The sequence below is a fragment of the Aphelocoma coerulescens genome, chromosome 9, assembly GCF_041296385.1.
Source record: "Aphelocoma coerulescens isolate FSJ_1873_10779 chromosome 9, UR_Acoe_1.0, whole genome shotgun sequence".
In the NCBI taxonomy this organism is placed as follows: Eukaryota; Metazoa; Chordata; class Aves; order Passeriformes; family Corvidae; genus Aphelocoma; species Aphelocoma coerulescens.
Genome location: NC_091023.1, coordinates 12,329,841 through 12,350,668, shown reverse-complemented (window position 1 = coordinate 12,350,668; position 20,828 = coordinate 12,329,841). Strand labels below are relative to the sequence as shown.

General features: G+C 37.2%; 1 protein-coding gene across 2 annotated transcripts in view; it reads left to right on the top strand.

The window, feature by feature from the left end:
* Positions 1–20,828, top strand: part of SLC9A9 (solute carrier family 9 member A9) — a 181,325-nt gene that overhangs the window by 75,404 nt on the left and 85,093 nt on the right. For both annotated transcript variants that reach the window (XM_069024609.1, XM_069024608.1), the window contains exon 9: positions 5,023–5,111. In XM_069024609.1, coding sequence (XP_068880710.1) covers positions 5,023–5,111 — 89 coding nt within the window. The remainder of the gene's footprint in view (positions 1–5,022; positions 5,112–20,828) is intronic.

The window sequence follows — 20,828 nt, the reverse complement described above, 5'->3', positions numbered from 1 at the left end:
GGCAGTAAGGGAAAAAGAGAAAGGTGCATGTTTTTAGAGAAAAGTACATCTTCTAGCAAGGTATTAAGCTGAGACCAAAGATCAGCTGCCTAAAATGTGGACAGTGGAGTCTTATTGCTAGTGCAGAGGTTCAGAACAAACAGGGTAAGCACTCTTAACACGTCCAGAATAAAAGCTGTTATATGTCACCATGGGAGTTCCAATCTAAATTGAATTCAGCAATTCATTTGGGGTTACACAAGTACAACACTGAAGCCCAGGTCTTACTTGAAGCAGCCAGGTGCAATACCAATGAACAGTTCTCAGACAAGGGCCTAAAATATCCCCTCACCTCTATCTTTTATTGCTTTCTTTCATTTCAACATAAAATCAACCTAAGACAACTCCAGAGATAAAAGCCTCATTAACAAAGCATGAGCTTTGGTTCTGCATTGGTGCAGGTCTGTGGAGGAAGCCTTAAGTCCTTTCTTTAGTATTGAGAAAATGATTAGTCACACTTCATACCCCAGTGAAAACAGCCTGAACGGGGATATTGTTGTATGGCCTTATTACTGCAGCAATTTGAGGCAAACCATGGAGTCTCGTTTCCTGCCACTCACACATTCAGTCTTCATCCCAATAGATGCTGTGGAGATTCTGACATAAATATGACTCTAAAGTAAATTTATCTGATATAAATAATTTCTCTTTACCCAGTCCTCATTGTTCCCTTTTCCATGCATTTCACCACCTTTGATGAAAGGCCAGTTCCTTCTGCTTTACTGTGAGATTTCAGGATGTTGTGCATCTTTAGAGAGGCATCCCAGAAGCTCTGGCAAAGTTAGGATGAAAACTGGTCAGTTTGCTTTCAGATCTTTTGAAATGAAGCTGGTTTTTTATCTATTCCTTTGCTTCCCCAGAAGGCAGAGGTTTTGGGGGTTTCTTTTTCTAAATTCCTTTTTTTACCACCAAAAGACCTGACAGCTGGAGACAAATGTCAGTTTTAGTCTCTCAAATTAGCAAACTCTCAGGATTTGGTTGTGGCCACTCACTTACAGGTTTGCATTAAAAGCACATTGCATATACTGCTCTTCTCTGACATTGCTTTCTACATGTTTGTGAAATGATGTAAAAAAAGATTTTGCCTTTTAGTGAGACTATAGGAGCTATTTTCAGATTAGCACTTTTAAATTAATTTCCACACTATAATTTTAAGGTTGACACTATCAGCAAAATACTATTAAATATACACGTTCCTCTCCTATATTTTTTATATTACTAGCTTTTGACTTAACCATTTAATCTACATGTATTTGTAAAAACTAAAGTAAGCTCTCTAGCTGTATTAGCAGCTAGCAAGCTGTCTCTATTCCTCTGTTATAAAAAAAATCAAATAAAATGGCAGCATTTTTATTTCTAATAAACCTCTTCAAAGAGGTTGATCTGCAGCTGAAAGTTTACTAGTCACTAAAATAATTTTTCTGTGAAGTGTCTCATTTTCTATATTAAGGGAAAAATTTCAGTAATCTGTTAATGAACACAAGGAGCTGTATTGCATTTAAAAACTGACCACCTATTTCAACACTAAACATTCGCTGCTTACTTTAAGTTAGCATTTTGTGCTGCAATTGCAGTACTAAATGTCTCAGTAGTTGCTAATTTTTCCACTTAAAAATATAACGAGTGAGCTGTCTCCAACAGTCTGAAATTGAGGACTAGTAAAAGGGCCATATTGCTTTATCTGCCTCCCAACATCTAATGGATACTTTCTGTTTACAACTCCAGTATTGTCATTTTTGCTCTTACCTGTTTCTCTCCGAAATCAAGCCCACAAAAACCACCTCATTTATGTGCCATACTCTGTCCATTCAGTATTTTGCTACCCAGCTTTAACTTCAAAATCAACCTTTGTTAGTCCTACAAAGAAATCCAGATTGCTTTTTCCTTGTAACTAAAGAGTTCTGTGTTTGCCTCTTTCAGTACTTCTCTTCCCTTTTTAGTTAACATGTAATTGGTCATTACTCTGAAGTAATAATTTTTATGGGTAATCATTACAAACAATTTTCTCCAAGCCTTTTAATGAACTCTTCATTGTGAGAGGCATGGCTGGTACATATTAAGCTTTCAATTGTAGCAATTGAAATATTCTACTGCATTCCCCCAGTCTTCCCTGGAAACAGGGTATCTGGTTTCTACACTTGCATAATTGCAAGGTTCAGTTCATTTATTCTTATTGCAAAATCAGATTTAAGCCATTTTATTCCTCATGACACCCTCTCAGTTCTCTCACTACCCATAATTAACAGTTTCTGAGCAGTCAAAACCAGTCTATAATCACAGTTGAATTAAATAGTCAATTTTCAAAATGCAAGACTTGACACCCTGATGATTAAGAGAAGAAACTGCATCAGAAACTCTTCTCTCCATTTTGGTTAGTGAGCCTGGAGCTAGTGATACTTAGCCACATTACTGATTTGCTGTATTTTTAACTGAAATGTCATTGTTTGAGCATCCCATTGCATATTATTAATGCCTTGAGAATTTTTAAATTCCCCAGATCAGTTCTGCACAATCAAATACAGTTACTGAGAAAAAAGAATTAGACACATTTATGAGAGCAATTAGACCTCACAAAAATATAAACTCCCTAGAATGTATTTATGCAGTGAAAACCTCACCACTCCCCACATTATTTACAGTAAAGTTTTAGTGTAGCTAGGAAAAAAAAAAGTCAAAACAGACTTAAGAAAATAAATATTAAGGAACAAAGACACACGAAAAGCTCAGTGGAATTTCTCTTGGCTAAAGAGTCAGTGTTCTGTAGAAGCAGAACAGGTAAATTTACAATATAAAGAGAAGCCAGAAGCAAAGAAAATGTCCACAGTGGTTTGTGGGGGGAAAAAATATATTTGTTTCCTTATTTTCTCTCTGATGCCAGTTATCCCTTGTGCCAAATCAACTCAGAAGTATTTACTCCATACTTTTGTCTTCCATCAAAGGCATATTAATGCCAGGCCTGAGTTCTTCCCAGAAAAAAGAGGGGCTTGCAAGTAAAGAAAATTGGATTTTTTGCCCAATATTTCCTCGGTTAGCAATCTAAGGAGAGTCTAAAGAAAGGCATAGTAAGGTAATGATTAATTTAACTGGTATGTGACAATTCGCAGAGCCCACACACAAAATCTTCCCCAAATAAAATAGTTTCAGCATTGTCTAAATTATTACTTTGATTTGTTTCCTTATCTGTGCTGTGGCTCAGGGCAGGAGGATATTTCACCTGCCTCAAGGGCCCTCTTGCTGCTAAAGTTCAAACTTTTAGAAATTTGGATAAGCCTGTTAAAGAACCTGTTGAGGCACCAGTGCTTGAGGCAACTGACACTAGTTCAGTGTGTTGCTATCCATTTTTTCCTGGAACTCTGAAGCCTGGCCTGCTCCTATTAATGCTTTTGAAGTAGCAGATTGTTTGTACTGGGTTTGCTGTGCTAGAGGTGCAGTGCTGCACATTCTCCCCCGTTACTGAGCCCCTTCTTGCTGGCCCTCATAAAGTCAGGAGAGTCACCATCCTGGTGATGGAAGGAAGATGGAGGAAGCTTTATCCAGTTTCCAGTCCAGGACTGGAGGAACAGACTGAGATTATTTTCACCATTCCACTTCATGCTCTTTGCTTCCAGTAGAGCTGGTTTATATGTTTCAGTTCATGCTTGTTTAACCCTATAAATGCCTAGAAAGCTGTAGTACAATCACATCACAAGGATGAATAGTGCCTAAACCTGGACAGACATCTTTCTGCTTGCTTTGTTGCCTCAGACTTATCAGTATAATGTCAGTACACGTGAGCAGCCTGTGAGCTAAAAACTATTTTGCAATGTGCAGAGCAGCCCATGAAGAAGCAAAACTAAAAGGCTAATTAAGGCATGCTGCAGCTCCTACACAGGAGGCAGGGAGGAGGAGGGCTGAAAGGCACAAGGACTAAAGCACTGTGGGGTGGATGGTGGAAAACTGTGTATATGTGAGCCCTGGAGATGCTGGGCACACAGCGATCCCACTGTTGGCTGGCTTTGTGCTCAGCCACTCCACGTGCCTCAGGAGGCATGTGTGGAGGCTTTCAGGGAACGATGATCAGAACAGACATGAGAAAGCCCTGAGCTGCTGTGCAAATAATTACCTATGTAGACATGCCCCGAGTTTAACAAAAACACAGAGCTTTCTTCCTCCATGGGCATCTACATATGGCTACTGATGGGCACTATTTTTTTCTGTTTTCTTCCTGTGTGAGTTTCTCCTGCACTATCTGTGTCCAGACTTTACAATCTTATCAGCTACTTTAATTACAATACTGCGTTACAGTGATGTTACTCTGTGATTCTAGTGAGTTAGGACCAGGGCCAGGGAAGAAGTATTGAAAAATATCACTATAAAACAAACTTGTTATTATTATTCCTGACAAACCTGCTTCCCTGCTCCTCCTGCCCTTCCAGAAGGTGGGATTATAACTGCTGCCATGTGTCTACAGTCACTGACCTGGTTGTTCTGGGCAGCACAGCTTGCAGCTGCCAGAACATCACTTTTAAGCAATGTGATGTTTTTCTCCCTGACATTGTTACCCACTGCTTGTGATGAGCTACAATCAAGCACCGACTGAAATTATTTTACCCTGTTGCAGTCATTCAGTACCAAGGGGTCTCAAACCATTTAAATGTAACAAAACTACTTTTTCCTTTCCTATTCAGTGCCTGCCAATTTTTTTCAAGTAATCCAAAGTCCTACATATTACAATTGTTAGTCCTGCATTTACAATTACTGTCAGTTAGATTATGGTTGGATCATACCACATATTAATTGAAACAAGTTTTCTACAGCCTTTGTATTTCCAAATACACAACAGTGGAAATGTTATGAAAGCATGATTGTCCTTAGAACATATCTCTCAAATTTCTTTTGTTATAAAAAAGCTGTTAACAGATTAATTTGCTTTTTCATGCAGCCTTTTGCAAGCCTAAGTAAGAAAACAGAAGCAGCTAACTCTGTTTTTTCTTTGCATTTCAGGCATTGTTGCTGTCCTTTTCTGTGGAGTCACACAGGCCCATTACACCTACAACAATCTGTCACCAGATTCCAAAATGAGAACTAAACAGGTAGGGCATGGAAATAACTGATATCTTGTCTTCCACTGGTGTAAGGAATAACAGTTACTGGAATATAGCTGGATGGGATTACATTAATGCAAAGCCAGAGGCTTATGTCTTCATTAGGGGAAAGACTGGAGATTACCTGGATAAGCAAAAAATATAAGAATTTAAGAATCTGTTCTTCCCAAGAGACCTGAAATGTCAGACATGTATGGAGATAACAGTTTACACCAACTTCCATACAAAAACGCTTCAGAATAAAGGAAATCAAAGAGCTCTGGTAAGTAAGACGGAAGTGATCTGATAGATTGGATCCCTGTACATTTTTGCAAAGGGACTGTATGAAGTGCAGTCTGCCCCACAGATTTAAGCAATGACATAATTTAATTTCTGTTTCATTAAAAATGGTCATAATTAGAAAGACAGAGAGTTTTTCTTTCATTGTGTTATTTAGAGTTTAGAAAGAAATGTGAAATTTGATCACCTGGTTTGTTTGAACAAATGACTAATACAATTGTAATTAATTTTTAAAACTTGAGGCGGTTCTCAGATCTATGGCATTCAGAGTTCAAAATACTTTTCAGCATAAGGAGTAATTTTAGACAACCCTGTCACCACCTAGATACTGTAAGAAGTCATTTAAATGCAGTTTTCTTCCCTTTTAATGTTGACTCATATGTCCCAAGAACCCCAGGTTGTAGGAAATCTATCTCCTAGAACAAAATGAAAACACATGGTCCAATACTATAATTTTCATGATGCAATATGGTGCCTTTTTCAGCAATTCCTTTCTTTTAAGTTTTGGAAATTTTACATAGAAAATTTCATCACTTCTTGCACATCTCAATTTAATCAAAAATCCAATTTTCTATCAAAAACAGCTTGATAGAAAAAAAGTACTAGCCACAGTATCCATTCAACTGTTAAGAGTCTCACAGATTTTAAATCACAGAAAAGTTTCTGGTCAGTACTCCCATAATAAAGTGTTAGCTATTGAACAGTATAAGTCTTTTCAATTGTATTTCTTCATACCAGCAGAGGCTGATATTTTCAGAAAGTATTCCAGCAGAGAACTAACCTTTCTCTGATAACTGCATTGTAAGAGAACATTGAAATCTATGATAGAATTGTTTCTGTTTTGCAGAAAGACTAAATTACATGTGCCACTACTCCCTTTGCATATAACTTACAATTTGAATAGAAGGTTTTTTTTCAGGGATTCATCTGCATGTTTTTGTGATGCCTAGACTCCGAGGGAGACAGAAAAAGCCGAGGTTGTGATATTTTTAATCACCTATGAAGCTTTTCAGCTGCAGAATTAATTAATATTTTGTTTAAATGCATCCTGGTTTTGTTCACGCTTACTCTGTTATTCCCTCCTATTCAACAAGTGCAAAACAAAATAGTGAAAATAAACCAGATTTACCCTTGAACACACAGAAAAGAGATTATGTGTTTCTCTATGGAGCTCTGAGTTTTATGCACTCTTTCCTATTCTGTTTTTCTCTTCCACATAAGCCCTTAATCCTCGGCCTCCTTTGTGATATGGTTCAAACATTGTTGTTGAATTCCTTTGAATTCTTCTAATTTATTTTCTAATCCAAATATTACCCTTTCATATGTAGCTGTTTCAGTGAGACCTCCACTGCCTCTTTCTTTCTCTCCTCCCAAGAATTCTCTTCAAGCAAATTTAATAAGCCACACACTGGGCATTCTCATAATCATATATAACGTCAGTCAATTTAAATGAATATTGTTGCTCACACAGTTGGCTTTGCTCCCAATCTAAGTCATTTTTGTTACTCATTACTGGCCAAAATCAAGGCTGTTCAGTTCTTTTATAGAATTATTCCAAAGCAGTCTCTCTCTTTTGTTACAGTATGACAAATCTTCCAGTAAGGAGTGCTGAACTGTAATGCACACTGACAAAAGAGTGAGTTAAAGCTGAAGCTAACAAAAATCATATAAATTAGATTTAAAACTGTAAATCAGATTGCAAAATTGTGTTAGCTGTTTTTAAACAAATAGTTTTTCTTTACTGCTCTGCGTTATTTTCTTTACATTTTTTACTTGCTTTTAATATTTTATGGCTTGATGGTAAAATCCAGTATACAGTGATAGAGAAGGTATTTCTGACCCTGGTCCCAGCTTCTGCATTTCCCATAATGCATCGTCATTTGCTCTAAAAAAATAAAAAGCTTTTCTTCAGTCATTGATGTAAAATGAGGATTTATCTACAGTTCTTAAATGAGAATTTAAGAACATCTATAAAAAAGGCCTGTTAAAAGATGCCATGTAATTATTAGTTGCCATGTATCCTTTATTATTCCATCAATCACTGTTTAACATTCCATGAAAGAGACGTATTAGGTTTCAGGTATCTGAAACTTACAGAATTTGAAACTATAAAGCAACATTAATTATTTCACAAATAAATGAATTATTTTGACACTGTCATAAGTAAAGTAATATAACAAAGATTTAGTGAAAATGGAAGCTTTAGATAGTTTTCATTCAATTCAATTATCCCCATTTCATTAAGTATTTCTGTGTGTTCTTACAGTCATTTTTCAACATGGGTGATGTTTTATGGCAATATTTTTAAGTCCTCATCCTTGACCTGACCATGGTCATCATGATTTTAACAGTGAGATTGACCCTGCCCTCCATGGCAACAAGGTTAGGTCAAACAGAATGCTCCTGAATTTCAGGCACTTAAAGTTTAATTTATCCAATGTATCTTCAGCGAAGGAGAAGATGAAGCTGCTGGGATCTGATCGAAAGCTATCTGATTCTGAGCAGCTTTCTTTAGAATTATTTACAGCTGCTATCTGACCTCACGTTATGCTGCAGCCAGACAGTTGCTTCTAAATCTTGGGACATTACAGCTCAAATTTTACATTAGGCTTCAGATGTACAGCTGGGCTGGGTTGATTTGCTTTGCTACAATTCAGTGGCTGGGTAGGGTGTTGTGAGATAAATAGAAATCCCTGGTTTGTTAAAAGTGGGCAGAGTGTAAATCCCTACAGGTCACCCCTAGAAAGAGATGCATTGTGTTTTCTACGGGAAGATAAGACATTCCTTGGTCTCTTTTGCTCTCTGCCCTCTATCACTTTCACTCAAATGCCAAGCTAAGATGAGCACATTTTCCTAGTGGTGGAGTACTGACTAATGGCCATAAATATTATCCATCATACTTATGAGTTTAATCATTTGCTGGTTATGTTCCTTTAACTCTGGGGAACAACTGCAATGATAAGAATGGGTCAGGGCAATACCTCATTTTGGTTGAGTGTGCAAGGGTATGGAGAATTCTCTTTGCAGCCAAAATAGTGTCAGCAAGTTATAAATTCTGGAAAGGGAATTCTGAAATGCATCACCTATGGAAGAACAACCAGGGAACTACAAGAAGACACAGGAAAGCATGTCCAGCCAACAAGGGAGTATGTAACACTCTGCCCTGCCTCCATTCATTCCCCAATCTAAGCCTTGTTCTCATGGTAACCTCTGAAACAGTTGTGTCTAACTGCTGGTGAAGGTTGCTTCCTCACATTAGATGTAGTAGCCTTTCTAATCACACTGGAAGTTAAACAGTTACTCACCTGTTTTGCTGCTCCTGATAGCAAATCCATTAAGGGAACAGCTGCATTAGAGACAAGAGCTCCTGGCCTGATTGTTCAGCTGCACAGGGCGTGCTGTGTGCACAAGATTCCAAGTTAAGATTTCAGTGACACTTCACCTCCAGGGTTTAACACAGGCAGGAGAATGAGGTAAAGATACACGAAGAGAGCTCAGTGGTGCTTAACTTCTGAGTAACTTTACCCAAGACATGTCTCACGAGGAGGCTTGAGCAAATCAGTTTGCACTGGAGGACTGAAAGTTCAGACTGATCTTGGGCTTTGCTCACTGATGGACATAGTACTGATTGCTTCAAATTTTAATCTCCACACTATAAAGCAGACATGATTATCCCTGATTAATAAAAGTCATCACTTTGCAGGGGAGTGGCTAATATTTCCTGGAAATCCCTGGAAAATACATGAAGCTTTCAAAATGTTCCTAGCTCATTGATGATGCAGCTACATGTCTTCCAACAAGGACACTGGCTAAGGATCAATCAGCTGATTGCTGGATCAGAAATTAAGCTGCATTCCAAAGACACTTTTGTGTAAAAGGATTGTGGTTTTAAGCAAATCAATTTATTCTAATTAATCACATTAATCAAAACAGGTTGAAAAAACAGTCATAAAACATGATTTTAATTTGTCAAAAAACTGCAAATCAAATCATTACAGTCCCTTGTCCCTAATACGTTATAGTATAGTCTCAATATAGACTTTAGACTTAGAATAACAAAATCATTGAGGTAGGAAAAGATTTCCAAGGCCATCAAGTCCAATCATCAACTGAATACCACTGTGCCACATCTACTCATTTTTTGAGCACTTCCAGGGATTGTGATTCCACCACTTCCCTGGGGAGCGGTTCCATCCATGATTATAGACTCACTTTAGAAGCAAAGCAAAACAGTAGAGTAAAAGTAAAGTATGGCAATGGAGGTGTCCAAATCAACTGAAAGGGGGAAAAAAAAAATCAATCAGAGGAGTGTTACCTGAATGCCAACAATGTTTACTAAAAAGAGCATTATAGGACTAAAGGCAAAGAGGTGACTGAAGTCACTGTATCCAAATGAAGCACCATCACTGGGATCTTGACATTCTACTGCTTTTCTGCTGGCCTATGTATCCTGTAAACCAGTTACAAGCAGACCTACAGCCAGCACTGGAGTTACAAATCTCCTATCTCTTACAGATACATGATACTGTCTTACAGGATTCTTCCATCAGCTGTCTCTTGATAAGAAAATAAATAATGCTCTGCAAATTCTGCTTCAGCAACAGAATGATTTCTCCTGAGTTTCTTGTTAAAAGCACATGCCAGGAACTGCAGCTACTGTTGTTATCTTTCTGTGAGAGAAGGAGAGCAGCTGGGAAGAGATGACGGTGCACTACCAACATCCAAACTGTGTTGATCTGGTTTGGGAGGGGTCCCACTCCAGATATCCAGCACCCATACTGTACTTGGGAGAAGCAGTCCTCTAGCTCCATTGGGAGCTGCAGCACAAAATGAAATGGTTTGGTGCCTTTATCTTAAACCCTCCATAGTCACGCTGGACATATGTGTGCTCTGGGGCTTTGGTTATGCTATTTGTGTGAGTGTTTAAAAGACCAATCAAAGAGAGCTGGGCTTGCTTCTATAGCACACAGCCTATACTAATTTATCTCTGGTTAATGCCTACTATTTTCTGTTATCAGACATTGGACTGTTTATAGATGATGAGTTTATACTTCTAGGAAGAAAAGTACACGCACAAATGTCAGGTTATAATGGTTCTTATAATTCAGACTCTTAATTTATAAAATATTTTATAGTATTTCTAGGCTGAGGCAAACCCTACTTATAGCAAAATGTCCTAGATTGTTAGCAAGGCAGAACTACCACAAAACATAAGGATACACAAGGATAATTCTCATCCTTTTGAAATGAGCAGCCTCATTGACAGCTGTCGTGATTCATTCAGAAACTCTACTTAGGGAAAAACTACCTTTAAGGCACTGCAAGAGGTCAGATATTTCTACACAAATGATTGGCAGAAAGAAAGACTGAGAGAAAAGTTATCTCTCAGAAAGGTTACCACTAGTACCAGATTCTAATCAGTCTTTGCATCTGTGCTGCGCAGGAAGAATCTGTTTTCTCAGCACACCACAATCGCAGTGCCTACAGGAAAATTTCATACCAGAATGGGGGTTTTACTATCTTCTAAGGTGTAGAGCTGGTTGTCTGATATGAGATAATGTATTTGATGGCTAGTCCTTTGAGAGTAAACTGGAAATTCTTTTTAACTAATGCATGGCTTTCAGGTCTGGCACTCTTCAAAAATACACAAGAGACCTTTGCCTAAAGAACCCAGTAAAGCCCAAATTCTTGGTTAGCATTAAATAGGCTGCATGTATTAAGCACCTTTGTCCATTTAAGTGGAGACTGACCATAAAAGTTAGCTCTGATGGGCACTGTCGCACGCTTCCCCTTCTGCAGCTGAACAAAAAAAAAAAAAAAAAAAAAAATCCCTAATTTCCAACCTCCTTGAACTCCTGCAAGTTCAGACTCAAAAGTGATAAAGACTGAGGCTTCAGGTGCTGCTTCTTAGGAAACAGCACAGGTGACCAACTAACAAGGGTCAATAGAAAAATTGAGAAGATGCTCGTTTTGATAACAAGAGTCTGAAAATCAAATAGCATTTGGGAAGATTTAGTTGTACTGGAATAGCATTAGAATAGTTTTGCCCATGTTTTAGCCAGTTTTGCTTAAAGTAAATACTTTGGAAATTAAGAATGTCAGGGAAAGGCCTTGCTCTTGTCTTCTTGTATTTTACCCAGATTTTTCCTTTTTTTTTCTCCTTTTTTTTTTTTTGAGACAAGGCCTGTAGAAAAAATCTTCATTCTGCAGCTGTTCAAAAACACAGAAATGCCCCTGTTGTTTTTCTTTTTGAGAGAAGAAAAGGATAAAAGGGTAAAAGGGTTGTAAGTGCAGTTTTTAAAAGAATGGTTTATGCAGTATTTATCTTATGGCTATTAAGAACAGATACTGGAAATTGTAAGTAAAAACTATTGCTAATTTTGTGGTAACTAACCTATATTGGAAACAAAATAAGCCAGTCTTCTACACTTCTAAAAGTCCAAAAGCTGAGGTCTCTAGACATTACCTATAATTACAGCTCCAGCCTAATACCCTGAAAAGAAGCAGCCCCTCATTCTTGTCCTGTGCTTTCCCTTATAAGCTCCAGTTTTCCCTCCCGAGGCACTGATGAGCTCCAGCAGTGTCACGGACGTGCTGGCTGAGCCCTGTGTTCCTGATTGCAGAGCCAGAGCATCTCTGCTGAGCCCCTGGGTCTGTTACAAACAGCCTGCCCTCGTTCAGCAATTGCCTTTTTTTCTCTAATTGAATATGCACCACATCCATAGTGCTTGTAATAATTATTACCTTTAAAATGGATTGCAATTGACAGGAAGTGTATAATGAATTCCAGTTCTCTGCACAGCTATTTTCTGTGTTTAGCAGTAAAAGCTGAAGATTGGAAATGTGCCAGGTGCATTGTTTGACCAGATGTATCATAAGATCTTATGGAACCCTGTAGAACAGTGTAATGCTATAAAGAAAGCTAAAGCTGCTTACTGTATGGGTTTAACAAGAAGAATCATAACAACACAAGAAAATCTTGATTTCTGCAAAAGGAATTATACTAGCATGTCTTTCAATCTGAAATTCTTAACAAAATCCCTCATTATCTGACTGATGTTCCTGATTACTTAACCGTGCTAAAAGAATGTTAATCTGCAGTCTCTTTACATGCAACTTCCCTTAAATTTATGTGAAAATGCTGTAATTGTTTCCTCTCTTTCAGCTGTGAGCTACATGATGGATGGTAAACAGCTAGGAAACATTGCTATGAGTAAACCGATAATGGTAGACTTTATAACTCTGGTGTATCAGTAATTACCTGCATAATTTATGGTTTATATCATACATTAGCTGCTGTTCTATCCATAATACTGAAAATATTGGGTGTCCATATACAGGAATCTTGTTAGAATATTCAGATGTATACTTCATTCTGTAGTTTCCATTTCCCTCTGTTTTTGTACACCTGCATTAGTGATTCCTTAACTGAGAATGTGCAAATGTGCTCTGGCCTCATTAATTCCCATCAAGCATGTGTCCCTTTGTCATCAGCATTTTATGAGGAATATCATATTCTAGTATCTTAAACACACACACACACATACAAAGAATAATATAAATGTGCTTTGGACCTAGGAAGAAGAGAAATTCTCTTGAAAAACGAAGAAAAAAATATTTTTCCTTCATCTTGCTTAAGCACAGAAACTGGAAAATAACATGCTCAAATGTAATTCATACCCTGAAGTAACCCAGAACTATAATGAAGCAGTATTTCTACAGAGAAGCTCATCTTGTTGAAAAAATGATGTCATTTTTGATGCTGGTAGGCTAAGGAACATAATACCATATGCAAACTAGTTTCCAAATGGCTTCATTAAAGTTTTTACAATCTGTTTAAACATTAAACATTTTCTTTAAATATTAATAAAGATCTTAGATTGTTAAGGGTGTAGGTTACTCTTTACAGCAGAGAATCAGATGCCAGCAGTTAGCTAACATATACGAAATGGAACGATAACCGATAGGCCGAAATCTCTTTGGCATATGGAGAAATGTGTAAGGAACTTCTGAAGTGAGACTCATGCCATAGTTCTCTGAAACTGCCCTGAATCACAAATGAGGCTCTGATATGTCTTGCTCTGTGCAGCGGAGTCAAACTGCTTGGGGCTGCGTGAGCTGCTGCAGAAGCCCAACGCTGCCTTGTAGAACTCTGCAGATTGTTACTGTCCCTCTTCCCACAAGAGGTTTGAAGAGCAACCTCTGAAATATTTCTCCCTACTTCAGGTAGCTAACACTTATCTCTAGTTTTTAAGTCTGCAACCATGCAAATATCCAGCCTTGTGCCCCACGTGTGGAAATCAAGTTTTGTGAAGCGAATTCCCTCTAGGTATGTAGTCTGTGAAATCAAGCCCATCCTAATTATTGCCACCCTCCTCATCACAGCAACTGTGGAATGCATAAAGAGAAAAAGAAAACCAGAATCAGTCTAGTCCTGGGCTAGGAACATATTGTCACATCATCAACATGTAGTGCTGAAACAGAGCAGGGTGCACTTTAACATCCCATACTTGGAGTAAATATGGTTTACTTTAGTTCGAAGTATGGTTTATAAAAATCTCATGTTTTGTAAAAGTTGACAATTATAACAATTCTTTCAAATGTAGTTAGTCACAACTCCCTCACCTGAGAATTTGTGACAAGGATAAAAAATAAAGGTAGGATTCTTCTTTTAAGTCTTTCTTAATTTTTCATACAGGTAAACTAATTTAGTAGAGTTTTATATAACGAACCAAAGCCCCTTGACTTTAATGACATTTGGCTAATTCTATAAATGAGCAAGTTCTAAATATATGTAATAACAGAGGTAAAAACACTCAGTCTCTTACTTAAAATATAGTTATGTCCTATGGTAATGATTTCCTCTGACTTGGAAACACTGACACTTTAGATTATTTTAGTATCAGATTTATCAATAAAGTCTTCTGTTATGGAATAAATCTCTGGAAAAAAAATGTCTATTTTGTATTTCTGTGCATAGTACATTATACTGCTAAATTGGAATGCAGTAAAACTATTCAGCACATAGGTTAAAATAGTTTTTAATGTTGAGGATATTAGAAATTGGTTCCCTAATTAGCACCCTGTGTTGCCTTACACTTGCATGAGTGTGTGTCACCGTGTTCATAATTGCTCTTCCTGTGAGGCCTGTGTTTGGAAACACAATTAAGATGCTATTTCTGGCATGGTTGGAGAGGCTACGCTGGGATCTTTAGAGAGCATCAAGCGTTCTGCTGCAAATGTGGACTGACCTCACCCAAAGCAGTCTGCATGGTTTGGGAGCTTTGCTAGCTTTTTACTTTATATTTTTTTAAACAGCAATGCTTTTGCTCACCCAGAGAGCCTTGGGACAGTGGCAGGCCTTAAGGAATCTGAATTGTTTTGTGATTCCTGAACACAAAACTGCTGCTGACTAACATCCACTCTTGCAGTCTGAAATACATTTTGGATGTTTCTCCTTTTTAACTTAGATGATTTTTGCATGACTGCTGATTCCTCACAGTTCTCTTTCAAGGGTTATTATCTGCAAAATTCCCTATCAGCTATAAGAACTGCACAAAAGCTTTGGTCAAAAAGTGTAGAAGTATGTAGGTAACACTAGAATTCTCACACAATAAGCTGCAAGAAGAAAATAAATACATATAAATAAGGCATTATAATAGTCTAAAGCACTTGCCAGCATCCTGTCTTTTTAGTGACTGCACAGCTGTGTTTCCATTACATGATTAATGGATTTCCTACCTTCCAAAGAGGCATTTGTACCAAATGGTAGCACAGTGCAAGACAAACTAAACAGCTGACTATCGCTCATCTCTTTCTCATGGTACCGTCTGTGCACATAATTAAGGGCTAAAAAGCCCTTTGTCAAAATTTTTCAGACTAAATGTCTAAATCATGACTAGGATTCAAATAAGTGCCCTATCTTTGCACATATTTTCATACCTATATACTTTAATTAACCTACAGTAATCAAATAGGATGCAAGTTTGAGGATCTTTTTCAAGCTTTTGACTTTTACTTCTGCTTCAGTCACACCTATTGGGGGGGTATTGACCACTCTATGCCTCCAGTGAACTCGAGAAGAGTTAGGAGTGTTTGAAAATTCCAAGCAGACATTCAGCATCCTCAGAAGTACCCACTCATTCAGTAACTAATACTTTTCTTGAAAAAACATTTTTCTGAGGTGCCCAATCATAGGTTCCTAGTTCACCCACCTTTTGCTTTCCCACGGAATCTTACAGAAGGTATTTTTAAGATGCATTAGTATCTTTTCACTACAGATTCTTAATCTTATATGTAAAATAGTCCCCCAAGCTCTCAGATTTAACTACAGTTAAAGATGTATCTTAGTGTAGGATTTTTAATTTCTGCTTGTTTTACTGTGTCTTTTTTTTTCCCTTCGGTGATATCAGTAAAACATCACCAGTGAGGCCACAAGTAATTTAGTAGACCTGGAAACACTGAAAATCTTTGCAATACTTTTTCCAGCAGTTCAGCAGCTTCTCTTCTGTTTCATCTGGAGTCAAATTATGTCTCATTTATCACATCTCCATAGAGCACACTAGATTACAGCTTTAAGTGTAAAGGACTGTTAGATGAGAAAAGTCATGTACTCTAATACTTAGGAAAAAAGTGTGACACAGAGCACATAACTGCTATTCACCTTTCTCAGTCTTTTTGTCCAAATGAGTCATCAATTCTTGAACAGCAGCCTACATCAGGAGGCAGGGAAGCAGTTTAAAGATGACTGGAGAAATGAAACAAAAGAATTCCCCAAATTCCCACATATAAACATATAAGAGCAGATCAGTGAACATACTAATTCAGTATCCTGCTTCAGATACTGATACTAGAATTGCAGAGTAATTGCAAATAATTCTGCCCAGTGTAGCTCCAGGGTGGCATTCTGCCAAGGTAATGCAGTTAAAAGTTGACTCATCAATAATAGGTCTTCAAGAATAACAAAAGAAGCTTAATATCATCAGGATCTCATACTATTCAACACTGTTCACAGCAAGAGCAATTGTCCGAGTGAAGATGCTCTGCCTGGGTTAGACAGTGGTAAGGCCTTGTCCCTTCCCCTCCAGCCTCTATAAACAAAGCAGTGTATATATGGAAAGCCCTGAACAAGTAATTGCGGCACAGAAACTAGATAAGCTGTATAGCAAAAACTCTTTTATCTTAGATTAGGCCCTGAATAAAAATAAAACAACATTGCATCAGAAAAATGCATGTGAATACTGCTACTGTTGTCTGGTTTAAGGTAAAATAGAGTTATTCCTATTTTTAGCTCTACAGCTTTATTTTTCCACAGAATTAGTTTTAAAGACTATGAAGGGAAACATCGATATTGGTAGCTAGAAGCTCCAATGTAATTTCTATAGAACAGATGCAAAGGGGACAAGTATTTGTCCTGTAGTGTCAGATTTGCAGTGAAACTGAAATCTCATAGTCATGAAGAAAAGACATCACAGACTTCATGAGAACCTTTTGTTTTTATTCCTGATAGGTTAAAGGCCCCCATATAAGTTACTAATTCCTAATATGTCAAAGACTAACTGAATTTCTTTCCAACATCCAAAACTTGGCAAGAAAGGAAACTGTTTTTAAGAACACACTTCAAGAATTAGTATTAGAATATATTTCCTCTCAGCAAATTGAAATAGAATAAATTGCATTTAGTCCTCCTTAGAAACTGAATTGATTGTAAGAGGTTAGGACTGCAGTAGCAGGTCAAAGAAAAAACAAAAACACACTTGAGGGGAATGAAAGGAAAAGATGAGAATGATTTTGTGTTTTAATTTTGAAAAATCAGCAGCAGTTCCTCTAATTCTAATATAAATGCAGAAACGCAAAGGATCTATTAGCTCATTGCCATTTTAAAAATAACTATATTACATTGATAACATTCCTATTTTTCAGAAGAAGAACAGTCATGTTTTATAGCAACTAAGTCTCCTTTGTTATCTCAAATTTGCTTTGGTAAAGCCACAAATTCTTTCTTTCCTTTGTTTATTTTTTAATCATTGTTCTACATAGCCCTTAACTCTCAGTTTATGTCCTCACTTCCACATGATCAGTGATTTGCCACCCCAGAAAGAACCTTCCAAGAAAGTATCATTCAAGTTGTTCAGAATATGTCCTTTAGCTTCATTTTCAGTGATGTTATTATTATCTTGAATTTTTTTATTCTTTTTCTTCTACACAGAGTCTATTCCGTGATTTCAGCTTCATAAGAATACTTGCTTAATCCTGGACAGCACAGGCTGTTAACAGCCTCTTCATTTTCCATTACCATCATTGCCTCTATCAGAGAATGGAAGAGGCATCAATGTTCCCAAAAATTTCCAAATTCACCCCAAACACAGTCATTCCAGTACTACCACTATTCACTGAACAGTCAAAAGTTCTTTATATCCCTTCAAACAATTTTCCAGCTGCAGTCTATTATGCCCCATCTGGAGCAGAACCCTTTCTTAATCCTTGCAGAAAACAGTCCTGCTAAAATAAACGAGTTTGAACTGCAGGAATCCCTGAGCACATAATCTTGATACAACAGAGCACTGGGGTACTCCTTCTTTTGTGCCTGCAACATCTCAGTTCAGGAATTTAAGATAAATAAGCACTTTTAAATTTTTTTTTCTAGTTTCTGAACCAAAGAAGAACTTGGCTGACAAGCTGTAGGAGCAGCAGCACCACCCCCTCTCTTTGGGGGACACCTTCCGTTCAGCGGTCATTCTGGGGTTATTTTTAGGCACCATTTAAGGTGCTGTATAATAGCAGAAGTCGGTATTGCTGCAGGAAAAGGAGATACTGACCTGAAAAGGTTCCCTCTCTTTCAAACAGAGCCATGTTTGAAAAAACACAGCTTTGCAGAAATCCCCTTTCCTAAGCAACTTAGCAAGACTAATGATCTAGAGCTAGATCCAAATTTGATTGAAAGCAACATTTAATTTAAATTCCAAATTCTTATTTGGCTGCCCAGTTTTCAACATTTTTGGTTTAAACTTCTTTTTTTAAGCAAAGCCATTCAAGGCCTGTGATAAATTTAATAGTAGGATTTGCCTTTATATCTGAGGCCAACAGATTTGCTTTGCTGGTATCGGTCAGAAGTGTATTCTGTGCCAGTAGTTTATCCAGCTTCTCCCAAGCTGAACTTTGGAGATGGGGAGTAGATTATGCCAGAAAGAAGAAGCCATACCATGGAAATGCAAAATATTGCTGGCCTTTCCTTCCCCTTGGTGCTACTGTTTTCTTTTATATCTTTTTCCTTTCCTAGTTCATCCTCAGGCCTTATGAATCCTTTAAACCTCCCAGATCTATAGGGAAATAGAAAGTTATTGTGTACCTTCGATAAATCTGTTGGGGTAAAATTCATTTAATTCAGTAGCAAAGCCGACTGATAAAAAAGGCCAAAATTTTTCCCCAGGGCATTAGAGATCTTGTAAGAATTTCTCTCTGCTAGAGTGTTTGCAGGTTTAGAGTCAGATATTCTTGCATGTCAAAATTAGCACCATAAACAAGTTTATATTCTGTTATGAATTTCAGTTACTTTTGCTGATCCTTTCATCTAAACATGTTATTCAGAAATGAGAATTATAACACTGTGCTGTGAAGATTCATTATAGCTGTATAAGATTTCAAGCAAGAGGTTCAAATCCAAACCTTTTTCCAATTTTGAAACCTCTAATCAGAAGAGAAATTAAATAAAGCAATTAGGCTATAATAAAGGCTTCTATAATCTCAGGAAAATTATGGTAGTTTGAATTCTCAATGAATTTTAATTCAAAAGAGTTAAAGAAAAGCAATTTTCAGCAATTATTAATTTATCAATATCCTTAACTTCATGGAATATTTTTGATATCTGGGATCTAATTAAATAGCTTTATTCAAAGATAATAAATTTTATAACCATCACTTAACATCAACATCTTGGGCTTTTAATAGCTCTGCCACCTTTAGATCTCTCTTAAAAACATAATCAATTTTACATCCTAGCTTCCCAGCTCCAGTTGGACTGTGGAAACTCTCCCTGTTTTGATGCAAGAATACATCACTGTAGGGTGCACCCCCCAGACAGGTGGCATTTTCCAAGTTTTTAGCAAAATCAGTGCATCTACAGAAGGCCTGCAGGTACTTGCAAGAGGTGGATGACATTCCTTCAGCAGATATTAAATCAAGTGAATGAATGCAATATTGCCATCAATGATTAAAATTCACTAAATTTTGCTGGAAGGAAGTTGTGGATGTATTTCAGCTTCTACCCAATACCTCCATACTGGTGTTATTCCCTCAAGAGGAAGGAATGCTGTTTGCCATTCTGCTTTTACCCAGTCCTGTCATACTAGCTTTATTCCCTTGAGATGAGAAATGTTCCTTAAAATATCAGTATTTGAAAAATCTTACATTTTCCATCTCCCCAGCCACAAGGGGACTTTGGCATAGATTATGTTCATTTTCTCCTTTTGATGCTCCTTTAAGGAATTCTATTTTATTGCAGATGAGATTGATACTTAGTGTATTTCATCTTCCAGGTGCACTAATTACTTACCTAGAAAATCTCTCTAACACTCAGTGAAAATATAAGTAGTTCTAGAAAATAAATCAAGTTGCAAAAGCCATTCTGGCATAGTTTATTACTCTAATTGGCTGGAACTTAACTGTGGGGGTGGAGGAAAGGAAGGAGAGGAAAAAAAGACCGTGTTTTCCTTATCTCACTGAAAAGATAAAACTAAAACAGTTTTTATATCATATAAATTGTTTCACTTGAGTTAAAATAAAACATTGGTGTAAGACAAACTCAGCGGTTACAGCAAGGCTTAAGGTGCAGATCACCTGGATTGATTCCTTCCTCTGCCAGTGAGAGCTGAACTGCAAGTGGCATCTTCCAAAAGAATGTCCCAGCTTAAAATGGAATTTTTGCACATCCCTCCTAGTACTTACAGCAGCTGAGAGTAATAGAAAAGTGGAGCATGTCATACATGAAATCCCTAATTAGCTTGGTCTTTGCATGTTAAGTGCCTTAACTGGTTAATTTTGAGTTAAACAGTTCTTTTAATTGAATGATAAAGTTAACCCATCAACCCAGGTACAAAAATCAAGCCTTGTTATTATTAGGGTTTTCACTATCAAGCTTCATTATTAGTGTTTTCACTTGTTCAAAACAGTGTATTTGCATTCCTCACAAGCATATTTAGTGAATGATATGTTTTTAAATACATAAATATTATGTCAATTTTAATTTAAATCTTTTGTAATAACCACTACTTACAGAGGAAAGTACCAAAGCAAAGCAAATACCATTTTCAGTAACTCACTGAGCTAAACACCTAAACCAAGTGCCTGGATTAGTTCTGAAGTGGTGTTTTTGTAATTAATACTCTACTCTGCAATGGGTTGACATTGGTGATTTATTACAGCTCTTAC